Source organism: Epinephelus lanceolatus, chromosome 10 (genome assembly GCF_041903045.1).
Source record: "Epinephelus lanceolatus isolate andai-2023 chromosome 10, ASM4190304v1, whole genome shotgun sequence".
In the NCBI taxonomy this organism is placed as follows: Eukaryota; Metazoa; Chordata; class Actinopteri; order Perciformes; family Serranidae; genus Epinephelus; species Epinephelus lanceolatus.
In genome coordinates this window covers 19,984,033-19,997,673 of record NC_135743.1, presented here as the reverse complement: position 1 = coordinate 19,997,673, position 13,641 = coordinate 19,984,033, and the positions used below count along the sequence as shown (strand labels likewise).

The 13,641-nt window shown below is 42.3% G+C and overlaps 1 protein-coding gene across 2 annotated transcripts in view; it reads left to right on the top strand.

Annotated features, from left to right (window-relative positions):
* The window catches only part of fhl3a (four and a half LIM domains 3a), a 36,042-nt gene extending 23,341 nt beyond the window's left edge, over positions 1 to 12,701 (top strand). Inside the window, exons 1-6 of one of the 2 annotated variants that reach the window (XM_033641248.2) lie at positions 1,922 to 2,060; positions 2,194 to 2,367; positions 4,451 to 4,625; positions 9,210 to 9,379; positions 9,528 to 9,714; positions 11,349 to 12,701. In XM_033641248.2, coding sequence (XP_033497139.1) covers positions 2,212 to 2,367; positions 4,451 to 4,625; positions 9,210 to 9,379; positions 9,528 to 9,714; positions 11,349 to 11,500 — 840 coding nt within the window. In that variant the 5' untranslated portion in view covers positions 1,922 to 2,060; positions 2,194 to 2,211 and the 3' untranslated portion in view covers positions 11,501 to 12,701. Of the gene's footprint in view, positions 1 to 1,921; positions 2,061 to 2,193; positions 2,368 to 4,450; positions 4,626 to 9,209; positions 9,380 to 9,527; positions 9,715 to 11,348 lie in introns of those variants that run through there. The other variant, XM_033641250.2, reaches the window with a different exon arrangement.
* Positions 12,702 to 13,641: the final 940 nt, after the last annotated feature.

The window sequence follows — 13,641 nt, the reverse complement described above, 5'->3', positions numbered from 1 at the left end:
TGTCTGATTTTTTTTAAGTAACATATTCATGAATCAAGCTTTGGCATCTTTACAGTTGAGTGTAACGTTCCCATGTGTGCTTTAGCGACTTCTCCTTTACTTAGTATTAATCTGATTGCTGGCAAACAAGTTACTCTTGCTCAAACCTAAATCTCTTTGGAGACAAGAAAAACACTTGTAGTGAGGAAATAATGCAACCAGGAACACACTGCGTGATCCATCTCAGGTACAAGGATGTTGGCTAGTCAAACATCTGCATTTGAGATGTTTCATGACCTACTTTCTGTAGCCTCTTAGTATGTGGATATGTGGATGATGCATATGAATTCGGGGAGGGCAATAAACAGCTGTCTGATTTGCTTTGGAAATTAAAGCTGACATCAGACGTCATAGCGCTGGCCTCCTGGCTTTGTGAGTCATGCCTCGTCTCGTTCTCTCACCTGGCAAGCGAAGGCAGTGCATACCTACCTAGCACTGCAGATAACATTAAGGTCATAGTGCTCATTTTCAGCTCCACGCTTTGTTGATCTAATCTCGAGGTTGTGGTTATGGGGGCTGATGGCAATGCCTGATGGATGGTGTGTCAAATGTACAGAAATCGCTGTTAAAACGCAGACTCGCGAGTTGAGCACCTTGCTGTACGTTACAAAGGCCAGCCACAGCTGCTTATTCTGATAGTTTGCCATAACCTCCAGATGGATGCTATAATGTGAGACATCAGATACTAAAGATGTATCCATTCAGTCATTTGATGGTGAGATAAGGCAGTCGAGGGGTGCGAGCCAGTGTACACACATGGCTGCAGGGCTTTTGAGCATTTATACTCCCTTCTTTAAATCTTGAGGTCATCACAGGGTGCTGAGAGTGTCTCTGCAGTTTGGTGAAGTTGTGTTAGCGGGAAGCCTGTCACTGTGTTAAATATGAAGAGTGTAAGCAGGTGAAGTCTGTTGGATCTTGACTTTCTCACCCCGACTCATTAAGAGCTTTTGTCTCTCAAACGGCTGAGACGGATGAAACATGAGAGTCTGGGACTAATGTTTTCTTTGATGACGGATCCTGTGTGATTTGGCTTTTAGGCTTTGTTCCCTTTTCTGTGTCACTGTGTGTTTAAGTGTGTGTGTGCAGTTTGTGCACTTGCATAGGTGGACTTTTTTTGCACATGTGTGTGTGTGGGAGTGTAAGACAGGCAGCACAGGGCCAGTTTACGGTTTGATTGATTATTATATCAGAGGTGATTATTATTACTGGGTGATGGGAATGAATAGCCTGCACTGCACCCTGCCAGGGGGCTGTATCACTTATCGCTGGGCTCTCCTCCAGCCATGCTGTAATGTTTTGGCAACCTGATATTGTTGCCATAATGCTCTCACAATATTATTCTGTCACTTTGTTGTGTGCTCAGTCATGATCAAGGGGCCTATTGCGCAGTGCAAACCGCACTTAGACTGTATACCTCCTGTATCTGTATGTGCGTGAAGCTGCATCTTTATGCTGACAGGAAGCCGCGTTTTAGGGAGCCATGTTCAAACAGCTTCAAGTGTCTGTGCGTTTGACACACACAAACACTCACAAATGCTTCGTGGGGTTTCTGTATCTGTTGGTGGTCCGCGCTTCACTCGAAAATAGATTCTTGCTTCATAAATATTTACAGGTGTGTATGATGTGTTCACATGCAAGTGTATTCCCGCTCAGTCACGAGAGAGGCTGCTCCATTTGTATTAATCTTTAGGTTGCAGATTTTGAGCGGTTGACAGCAACAGGAAGGAATTTCGTAGCCGCCGAAAGAAAGCAAAATGACAGCTCCCTCTCTTGTCCCCTCCTCCTGCATCCACCACACTTTCATCACACAGCAATAAAAGTTAATAGGCATTTTGCGCTGCCTCTCGTGTCGCTCTCTCTCACTCTTTTCCCTCTGTCTCTCTTTCATTTTCCACTTGCTCCCACTTGCACAGTGTGTTTTGTTTGAGCTCAGCTCCATTGCTGGTACAAGCCGAAGTATTTACAGCGTAAATATTGGCAGTGAAAGTCTATACTGATGTCTGACTGCTGTGCTGGGAAAGGTGACTGAATCATTCCTTAGTGCTCTCCCTCCTTTTCTTCTCCTCCCTATTGTCCCCTTGTTCTTGTCCTCATCTCTTTTAGATTTGTTTTTTTAAATGTTGCTGACCCGAGCGTCTCCTTTCTGTGTTTCAGGCTTTCCAGAAAATTACAATGGCTGACAGTTTTGACTGTGACAACTGCAAGGAGTCCCTGTATGGCCGCAAGTACATCCAGTCAGATGACAGTCCCTACTGCATCCCCTGTTACGACAGCCTGTTCTCAAACACATGCGATGAGTGCAAAGAGCTGATCGGCCATGACGCAAGGGTAAGGCATCCATTTTGACATGATCAGACATGCAATCATCTATCAATTTGCAATTGAAACATCATCGCTTTTAGATTTGATTAAAGGATAAAAAATGAAGACATATATATTTGTGCTAACATTTGTTTCCTGTACATACATGCACTTGAATTAACCACATACATGAACTTAATCCACATATTACAAGTTTAAACAAAGATAAAGCACATCAAAGATCTGGCCTAATTAGGTGTAAGCCATTTTTTACCATGTTTTGACACGGCTTTGGATAGCTAAAATAGAAATTATGTCATGTTAATGACACATAATTCGCGCTAAATGAGGCGTGTTCCATGTATTTTGTGTGGCAAGACACAGTAAAGGCTAATTTAACATGCAATTATACAGGCAATTTCCACTAAGTCCACATAAGCCAACAGCTAATTTTGCCTCACATTGTAAAAATGCAGCATGAGCGAACGTCTCCCTCCTCCCCACAATCAAGTTAAAATTTAATCCTCCCTTAATGGAAAACACTAACATGACGTGGATCATTTAAGACCGACGTATGCAACTTGGTGGCGTTTACAGAACGGGCCATGCTACAGAGCGTAATAGTTTGCTTAGCGAAGGAGGCCAGTGAGTTATCAACACCCTCATGGGCAGTGGGTGATAAATAAAGCTGGCATTTTCTTGGCTCTGCGCCCTTTAGGCAATCAATTCAACATACTCGTGAGACTTATTTTTAAACAGAAGTATGCTCAAAGAACAATACAGTATGCACACAGGTACACTACATGTTTCTGCCTATGCAGAGCTTGCATGGGCCAGTTTCACCCAGAGCAATCCAACACTGTTTTCTGCTTCTTTTGTAATCACTAACTTTAGCTGGTGTCAAGTTAGTTTATTATTTTAAAGTATAGTACAATTTTCAGGTCATAGCTTTTATTTTGAAGTGCTGTTTCCGGCTGTAGAATGAGTGAATAATGGACAGCTACTTAACAGAGACAGCAAACTAGCTCAATGACATGGCCAAACGCAGGTATGACGCTGAATAAGTTAAACTGTGTGGACCTTGAACTAATGACTAAAGAGAAATGTGGACCAGTTGGGAACCACTGTGTGAAAGGAACACACATTGATTTATTAAGGACTGTGTTTACCAACAGTAAACTATAGTGTAACAAAGCATCCATTTACAAACTCTCACACAACTCATGCAGTGTGATCCAAGTTTCATTTATCTAGTCGTGTGCTCAGTATTTCCTGACCACAAAAAAACGGTTTACCTTAAACTGAACTGAAAGTGGAACTTCCATATGCTCTCTTTAAAGCGAGACTCCAATACTAATAAATCAATATGTTCACTGTTTTCTGTGGGGGCATGTGAGAAAAACCAATGATAATACATTTTATTTATAGAGTACTTTTCATCACTCATATTAAAAGCCATTTTGAAAAGATGAGTTTTGATGAGTGATTGAATCAGGAGAGGTCAGTGCAGTCTTTAGTGTGTTTAGGGAGAGAGTACCAGAGGGAGGGGGCAACTATGGAGAAGGCTCTGTCACACCAGGTAGGGTGCTTGGTCCTGAGTCAAGAGGTTGGCATCAGAGGAGCAGAGGCTGCGGGAAGGAGTGTGGCGGTGGAGCAGGTCAGTGAGATAGGAGGAGGCCTGGTCAGTGGGGAGAAGGACTTTGAATTGGATACGTTATGGGACAGGGAGCCAGTGGAGGTTCTGGAGGACAGGGGTGGTGTGATCGCAGGAGCAGGAATGGGTGAGCAGAGGAGCAGCAGAGTTCTGGATGTTTTGGAGTTTATTTAGGACTTTGGATGGTGTGCCATAAAGAATGCTGTTACAGTAGTTTTCTTCACGAACTCACAGTCACACAGCATGACTGATTGATTTGCAAATGACCATTTTGTGGGTGAACTATTCCTTTAAGTCTTGCAGTCTTTTCCTTATTGCTTCTTTTAGATTGCTGCCATTCTGAAACTGTAAAACATGTAAATAATTTTGGAAGAGACTAATAATTAATGTCATTTTTTGTGATGTGTTTATGAATTGACCTCCAATCCTTGTCGTCTCCTCTCACTCTGCTACCAGGAGCTCTTCTACGAGGACCGGCACTATCATGAGCACTGCTTCCGCTGTTTCCGCTGCGATCGCTCGTTGGCAGATGAGCCTTTTACCAGCCAGGATGATGCGCTGCTCTGCAACGACTGCTACTGTAATGAGTTCTCCTCCAAGTGTGTAGCCTGCGACAAAGTCGTCATGCCAGGTAAAGGTGCAACATTTATGGCTCGTTTAAGGCGTTAAGGCTCATTGTGTTTGTGCTCTCTGAAATCTGAATGATTCTTTTCCCAAGTACTGTGTGTTTTTTTGAACATGAACTAGATTATCTTGAAATTCAGGAAGAGAAAGATGATTTAAATGAAAATGAAAGAGGTAGTGACATATGATATACCTTGCACATAATGCATTTGACAGTGCAACATATTATGCTACTTCACTCACCCACTAAGCATAAGTCTCGTTAACCCACATTTTATTTTCCATGTAGTATACAAATTCAAATTTCAAGATAGATAGGCAAATGACTTTGGAAAATGATGACATGGCAAACTCCAGGAAGCGGGGACAAAGTATAAAGTAACAGATCAAGCAGATACGGAAGAGGAAAGAGGTTTTAGAAAAAGAAAGGGGAAAGAGATGAAGGCGAGGGTCCACGATTGAGTAGCAGCCAGGGCTGAATGTGACAGAGTAATTGTCAGTCTGCTTGACTTGTTGTCTGTAAGCCAGATCCCCAGGGCCTGTGGGCTGCCAGCAGACTGATGATAACGAGAGATAAGCAAGTCAGTTATTCCAGCCTCCGCAGCAAATGATTCCAGGAAGAGTGTGACATTCCCCTTTATTTCCACTGTAGATAATCTCATGTTTTCTTATGAAGATCACACATTTGCATTACAAGGTTCAGCTTAAGTTTTGCTCGAGAGAGTCACCTTGAGAAGGAAAAATTGTAATAGAGACTGATCCAATCAAAGACATCTAAACTAGGAAAACTCCTGGGAGTTTGCACACTCCTGTATCATCAAAAATTGGTTGCATTTCTGGATAGCGTTACCTCTCCTCCAACTAAAGAAACATACAGACATATCCTTTTGCCATTATACAAAAATATGTACACCCTCAGAAACAGACACACACACTTATCGTTGTTTAACAGCTGGATGCTACGCTGAAGTGGTTTGTGTCAGGGACAAAAGGAGGGGAGAAACTTAATACCAAAGCCATGTACATGGATTTCTCATAAGATTATTTCCTTGATAAAACTGCTCCAATGCTCCCACTGCCAGAAATGGTCACACAGGATGTTGCATGTCTCCCAGACAATGACCCTCTTCTTTTCTCACTCAGTTTATTCTGTTGGAAAATCCTCAGAGAGACTACATGTCTGATGTTGTCACTGCCTCCTGTGACAAAGCATCGTATTTGAGCTTTATTTTGAAGTTTGGAACAATTTATTTGCCATGACACACTGAAAACCTACTATACATACAGTACAGGCCAAAAGTTTGGACACACCTTCTCATTCAATGCGTTTTCTTTATTTTCATGACTATTTACATTGTAGATTCTCACTGAAGGCATCAAAACTATGAATGAACACATGTGGAGTTATGTACTTAACAAAAAAAGGTGAAATAACTGAAAACATGTTTTATATTCTAGTTTCTTCAAAATAGCCACCCTTTGCTCTGATTACTGCTTTGCACACTCTTGGCATTCTCTCCATGAGCTTCAAGAGGTAGTCACCTGAAATGGTTTTCCAACAGTCTTGAAGGAGTTCCCAGAGGTGTTTAGCACTTGTTGGCCCCTTTGCCTTCACTCTGCGGTCCAGCTCACCCCAAACCATCTCGATTGGGTTCAGGTCCGGTGACTGTGGAGGCCAGGTCATCTGCCGCAGCACTCCATCACTCTCCTTCTTGGTCAAATAGCCCTTACACAGCCTGGAGGTGTGTTTGGGGTCATTGTCCTGTTGAAAAATAAATGATCGTCCAACTAAACGCAAACTGGATGGGATGGCATGTCGCTGCAGGATGCTGTGGTAGCCATGCTGGTTCAGTGTGCCTTCAATTTTGAATAAATCCCCAACAGTGTCACCAGCAAAACACCCCCACACCATCACACCTCCTCCTCCATGCTTCACAGTGGGAACCAGGCATGTGGAATCCATCCGTTCACCTTTTCTGCGTCTCACAAAGACACGGCGGTTGGAACCAAAGATCTCAAATTTGGACTCATCAGACCAAAGCACAGATTTCCACTGGTCTAATGTCCATTCCTTGTGTTTCTTGGCCCAAACAAATCTCTTCTGCTTGTTGCCTCTCCTTAGCAGTGGTTTCCTAGCAGCTATTTGACCATGAAGGCCTGATTCGCGCAGTCTCCTCTTAACAGTTGTTCTAGAGATGGGTCTGCTGCTGGAACTCTGTGTGGCATTCATCTGGTCTCTGATCTGAGCTGCTGTTAACTTGCCATTTCTGAGGCTGGTGACTCGGATGAACTTATCCTCAGAAGCAGAGGTGACTCTTGGTCTTCCTTTCCTGGGTCGGTCCTCATGTGTGCCAGTTTCGTTGTAGCGCTTGATGGTTTTTGCGACTCCACTTGGGGACACATTTAAAGTTTTTGCAGTTTTCTGGACTGACTGACCTTCATTTCTTAAAGTAATGATGGCCACTCGTTTTTCTTTAGTTAGCTGATTGGTTCTTGCCATAATATGAATTTTAACAGTTGTCCAATAGGGCTGTCGGCTGTGTATTAACCTGACTTCTGCACAACACAACTGATGGTCCCAACCCCATTGATAAAGCAAGAAATTCCACTAATTAACCCTGATAAGGCACACCTGTGAAGTGGAAACCATTTCAGGTGACTACCTCTTGAAGCTCATGGAGAGAATGCCAAGAGTGTGCAAAGCAGTAATCAGAGCAAAGGGTGGCTATTTTGAAGAAACTAGAATATAAAACATGTTTTCAGTTATTTCACCTTTTTTTGTTAAGTACATAACTCCACATGTGTTCATTCATAGTTTTGATGCCTTCAGTGAGAATCTACAATGTAAATAGTCATGAAAATAAAGAAAACGCATTGAATGAGAAGGTGTGTCCAAACTTTTGGCCTGTACTGTACATCTGTAGCAACTTGTGCTGCAAGGGGAGGACTTGCAGGGCAAAGAGACAAACCCTACCCTACATACCCTATGCTCCTTCTTACTTTTCGATCTACCTTTGCTCTTTCTACATTTATATCCATCTAACCCTTTGGCTCCCACTAGGACCCCCAGACAGCACTTTTACTCCCACCCATAGTCTCAAGTATGTGCATCAGGGATTGCAACATCTAGTCCCAAACTGAACTGAACTGAACTTCAACTATATGCGGAGAGCATAATGTAGGATTTCAGGCTTAGCAGAAGTATTTGCAATTGAAAGACTGAGAAACTTAAATTGAGTAGATGAATTCAATCAAATGCTTTTTTAACATAATAAAACTTGTTTTAAAGGAACAGTGTGTAAGATTTAGATTTAGATTGTGTGAAACGTGAAAACGCAAATGACCCTATCTGGAGCCAGTGTTTGGTTTGTCTGTTCTGGGCTACTGTAGAAACATGGCGGTGCAACATGGCAATCTTCATGAATGAGGACCAGCTCCCTACATAGATATAAACGTCTCATTCATAGGTAATGAAAGCAGTAAGATTAGCTCATTCAGGTGATTATACACTAAAGAAAACATACTTATTATATTCCATTTCTGCCAATATATCACCCTAAACCCTGCACACTGGACGTTTAAAAAGTAGTAAGTAAGTCCCATTGAGATCAATGATGTCTTTTACAAGGGAGACCTGGCCGAGACAACAGCACACGAATATTTACAGCCAAATAACCACACAATGTAAAGAAGGGAGTTTACCCAGTATGGCTTTGTAAATGAAATGGAATAAAGCGTATAGTGATGAGTGAGGGCTTAACAATTTGTTACAAATCTCACTGCACTATGATATGCAGTGTCTAACATGTGCAAACAATGTGCAGATGCATTCATGTACAACAAACCACCGTAATCCAGAACCAGTACAAACGTAGCAGCAGCCAGTCTTTTTCTGGCCTCAAAGCATATTACATCTAATGACATCTAATTATTTTCAAAGCTCTTTAAACTTATTTTGCTTTTGACATTGCCCCCCTAAATATATATATATTCTATATTTCATATTTTAGCTTGTTCACTTTTATTCCATTTCCAATACTCAAACCGAACTGCTAATATCGTCCTCCTTGAGCCAGTGTAAGTCCTGTAAGCTTATAACCTGGAATGTTTTCGCTGGGGATTTTTTTGTAGTTTCTGACTTGAGAACACCACAGCACACACACAGCCCGGAGCAGTGAAACATTAGTGCAAAATGTCTGCCCCACACAAACCACTGCGTCACCGTAGAGTAAACCAAGCAGTGTAATAAAAAACTCAACAGCCAAGGGATAGAAGATGGATTGGTTGGGGACACGGAGGGGAAAATGGCATTATCCCTTTCTGTACAGCCTGCCGCCAGTTTCCAGCAGTGGGAAAGAAGTGTGCGGCCTGTGGTGTTTTGATTTAAAATAAAAGTAAATCTTAACGAAACAAAATGAGTTTTATATGCCTTCAAGCAATTGAAATGTGTTATTTCATAGCTCAGTATAATTACCACCAAATCTATCAAAATGGCCTTTAAAGGACAGTGAAGGATGCGTTCTACCCAAAAAAGTTGAGTCTCAACTGCTGTCTGTCATTCTTTCCATCCATCTTTCCTTCTCTCTGCCAGGTACGAGGAAGTTGGAGTACGCGGGCTCCACATGGCACGAGGGCTGCTTCATCTGTCACAGCTGCGAACAGCCGATTGGCTCAAAGTCCTTCATCCCTGACAAGGATGAACACTACTGTGTGCCCTGCTACGAGGACAAGTTCGCCCCACGCTGCACACGCTGTAAAAAGGTCAGTACAGTTATCAGATAATTCCAACTGCCCCTTGTATGGTAGCCACAGACACAATGCAAACGCAGGAGAGACACGAGGGGGAGTAATGTTTATACAGGTGAATTTAACGGATCTCCACATGACCTTTGACCTGTCTGTTTTTTAGACCCTGGCTAAAGGTGGTGTGACCTACCGGGACGAGCCATGGCATAAGGAGTGTTTTGTGTGCACCAACTGTAAGACACAGCTAGCGGGTCAACACTTCACCTCCCGAGATGAGAACCCTTACTGCCTCAAGTGCTTTGGCAGCCTGTACGCCAAGAAGTGTGAGGCCTGCAGCAAACCAATCACAGGCAAGATTACATCACTGTGCTCCACATGATAACACTGACCTGTGCTACTGTAGATGCTAATGTTGATACTGGGTTAAGGTTAAATGTTTAAACTACTATTAATACTCCAAACAAGATTGACTCAAATGGGCCTTTTCACACCTGGAAGTCCGAACCAAGGTTCACATTTCTGTTACATTGTATACACTTGATCCAGTTAGTTTTGGTTTCACACTGCAATTATGCGATCGCAGCAAAGAACTTTACATGTCAAACCTTTGTCCTGGCCTCATCACCTACGTGAGCTGCGTCTCCCTGTACTTGACATTGATTGGTTTTGCAGCTCTCCTGTTCTCTTGTATCTCCTCCCTCTCATCCTCTCTGAAAATAACTGAAAGGTGTTGTGAGGTTTTTCCCATTTGACTCTTTATAAAGTCATCTCCTCCTGTCCCCAGGTGCTACTGTGGCTCATTTTGTTATGTTGTTGTTCATGGACAAACTGAAACCTTCACTGCACATTTACCACCACGTGACAAGTTAACTGCTAATTCCTCTTCTGCTCCAATCGCCAACACCTGTCTGCTCTGAGCCACCGTCACTCTCTCTGTCGCACACACACTAGGCACTGAGGCGCTACACTACTCTTATCACTTGACAGTTGCCTGCCAAAATTTCCTGTAATTGGTCCGAAAGTCTGAACCATCCAAAAAATGTTTTCACACCAGAAATAAACCGAACCACGGTTTAGTTTGATCCGAACTGAGACCACCTCAGACCAAAGTTAATTCGACTGTTTTGTTCAGACAGTGATTTGGGGGAGGGTTCACACCTGTAATTTTGGTTTAAACTAAGATTAACTGAAAAGTCCAAAAGGCCAGACCAAATGAGGAAGGTGTAAAAGGGCCGTAAGATTTGCAGCCAGTCTCTGCTTTGTGCATTGTGTTCCACGTGGCTTAATTCTCTGAAACTCTTCAGCCAATTACAGATTATACACACCAGCTCCGTTCCAGGGAACAAATACATCTATGCGAAATGTCTTAAAGGCATTTAAAACTGATTTTCTCTATCATTCTCTTTGTATGAGTGATAAGTGGTTGCCTTGTTTTGAAGCATGCATGATTTGCTCCCTCAGTTGTCTTGGATTCCAAGCCAGCCCTAAAGCTCGGCATGCAGTTTAATCAGTAGAAATGGATAAAGGTAGAATTGACATTAAACTGTTGCCCATGGTCATTTAAGAAAAAAGGCGATTGGTGATAGTTGCTGCGGTGACAAAACACGTCAGTGGGACCGTAAAGTGTGTCACAGTCACTAGTTTGAGATACTAATGAATATAATTTAATGACTTACTAAAGCAGTTAAATCCAGCAATCCTCAATTCCTCTCTAGCAGCAAGTCAACGGGGATAGTGCACAAAGTCACTAGTCACTGCTCGTTTGGCCGTAACTGCAAAACCTCATCTCAGTGAGTTCAAAACTTGCCAAGAGTCAGTTTGTTTATACTGAAGTTTATTCAGAAGTTAGCTCACTACAACGGCACACATAAAAAATGGCTGCAGTTCTGACCATCCTGGTGCACTGATTTGAATGGAAATGTCCAGTCTACTCTCATTTTGTTTCAATAGTTTAATCTCTGTCTCATTGCTCTTCTTGTCCTAGGTTTTGGAGGAGGGAAGTACATCTCATTTGAGGATCGCCAGTGGCATCAGCCATGCTTCACCTGCTCCCAGTGCTCTGCTTCGCTGGTGGGCGCCGGCTTTTTCCCTGATGGTGACAGGATCTTGTGCCGCGACTGCAACAGCAGCCTATAGAGCGGTCACTTACCGCATTCTCGCCCTTCCCTTTGAATTACCTTTCACCCTTTGTCACAGCATTTTTAAGAACCCAGAGTCATTACCGAGGAAGGTAACGCAGGCTAACAAATGCTGCCTCTCAGGTTGTTTTTATATAAAAAGATGAGTTCCTCATGGTCCCTGTCTGAGTGCGGTTTTCATCCAGGAGCTAGTGCTGCATCGTTTGAATGAACCACCACAAAGATTTCCTCTTTAACCAAAGGGTTAATAAGTTTATGAAACAAAGTTTATAGAGTGCCTTAAGAATAACATTACTTATATGTTATGTGCTATTGATCCAAAGAAACGCAAAATGCTAGTCACTTTGCAAAAATAATCCTTCATATTTTATATATAAAAATTGCCACTTCAGGTAGAGGTCAGGCTCTGAAGAGAAGACACAGAACACTGATACAGTATGTAAACCTTATGGTCTGTATTTCAACGTATTGGTGGAGGTACTGTTTTCATGCTCTTATAACTGCAGTTTTAAGCATTTTAATTAAAATATGTCAAAGAGTAAAAGCAAGAAGAAAATGTAGAAAAACAATGCTGATTATGCTTCCAGTGAGGTAGTCAGTGTATGGTAGTTATGATCAATAAAGTCATTTGCACTTTTGATAAGATATTATCTCGCTACCATGTTATGTGCACATAAAAACACACCTAAAAAAAACATGGCACACAGACCACTTTTTTCGTCATGTATCTGCTTTTGTTGAACTTCGCAATGACACTTATTTTTACATCTTATTTCTGTCTTTTTTCATTTGTTGTAATGATTTTTTTTTAATCACCGTTGCTCAAAGAGTCAGCATTTATAACCCCAAAAGAAGCTGAAATGAAATGCAGTACCTTTGTGTATTGCAGGAGTGTGCATGTCTGCCATGATTTGCGTCGATAATTATTTTGTCGCCGATAACGCTGTTAGTGTTTTATATTGTTAGTTTGTAACATGTATGTGAAAAGTTATTAAAAAATACCTATATTTCATTATTTCAGCTTTGATGCTGGTGAGTCAGAGTTGGCAAATATACATTTTAAGATTGAACATACGGCAATGAGGTGATAACAGTATGAACATGCTGTAAAAAAAAAAGATGATAAATGATTGATGGCTAAATGCTACATGGTTAGTTACATTTGTGAAGTCTTATTAAATAAATTTACACTGACTGATGTTTGCTTGGCAGTTTTTTATTACTCTGTGTGTATCAGTGGTCTCAGTGAAATATCCATTACTGGTTTATGAGGTCGTAGCTTTCTGCGGACTTGTGTTTACTGTCTAAGCCGGAGAAAACCCTTCTGGTGTGTTTAAAAAGTCTTTCTAGGAAAGATAAGTGTGTGTGTGTGTGTGTGAGAGAGAGTGAGTGCACTGGGGGAAGGGCATAAAAGTGTGTGAGTGTGAGAAAGTGTTAGAGAGAGAAACCATGTGTGTGTAATAAAAGACTAAAAAGTGTTTTGTGTGTGGGGTTAAAATATCCGTGTGTGTGTGTTTGAGAGACAGAGTAAAAGGGAGAGTGAATGCACATCTGTGCATATGTGTGTGTGTGTGACTGAATGTGTGTATGTATATGCCGTTGTTTATGCTGACTCGACTGTTTCATCGCCTTGATGGAGCACACACACACACAGACCGCCAGATACACTCTCCTGTCGGCATTGGTGCAATGTCCTCCTCCCTGCCTGCGTTTGAGATTTTTTCACCAAAAAAGGAAATGGAAAACTCGTAGCTGTACGGGGGAGGGAGGGAAGGAGGGGGGTGAGTGGTGGTGGAAGTGGGAGAGAAAAGAGTGTGGGAGAGAGGGAGAGAGAGGGAGGATGTTCACATCTGGAGTTGCTCCATGGCACTTTCACTGGGGGGGGTCAGCTCCACACTCGGCCCCCTTTGGATTTATTGGGAGGAGGCAGGCGGGGAGGTGGCAGCTCACAGGAAGGGTCAGAGGAAGAGCTGTGGAGACGTTAGCTGTATCATATGGTGAATGCACTCTGCGAACGAGTTCAACTTTTACAGCTATTTGCATGAATTTTAAAGCTGCCTTGTGGTCTGTCTGATTTTCAGCAACATGTCCAATGTCTTTGTTATCACTGTCACACAGAATTAAGTTTACACAACAGAA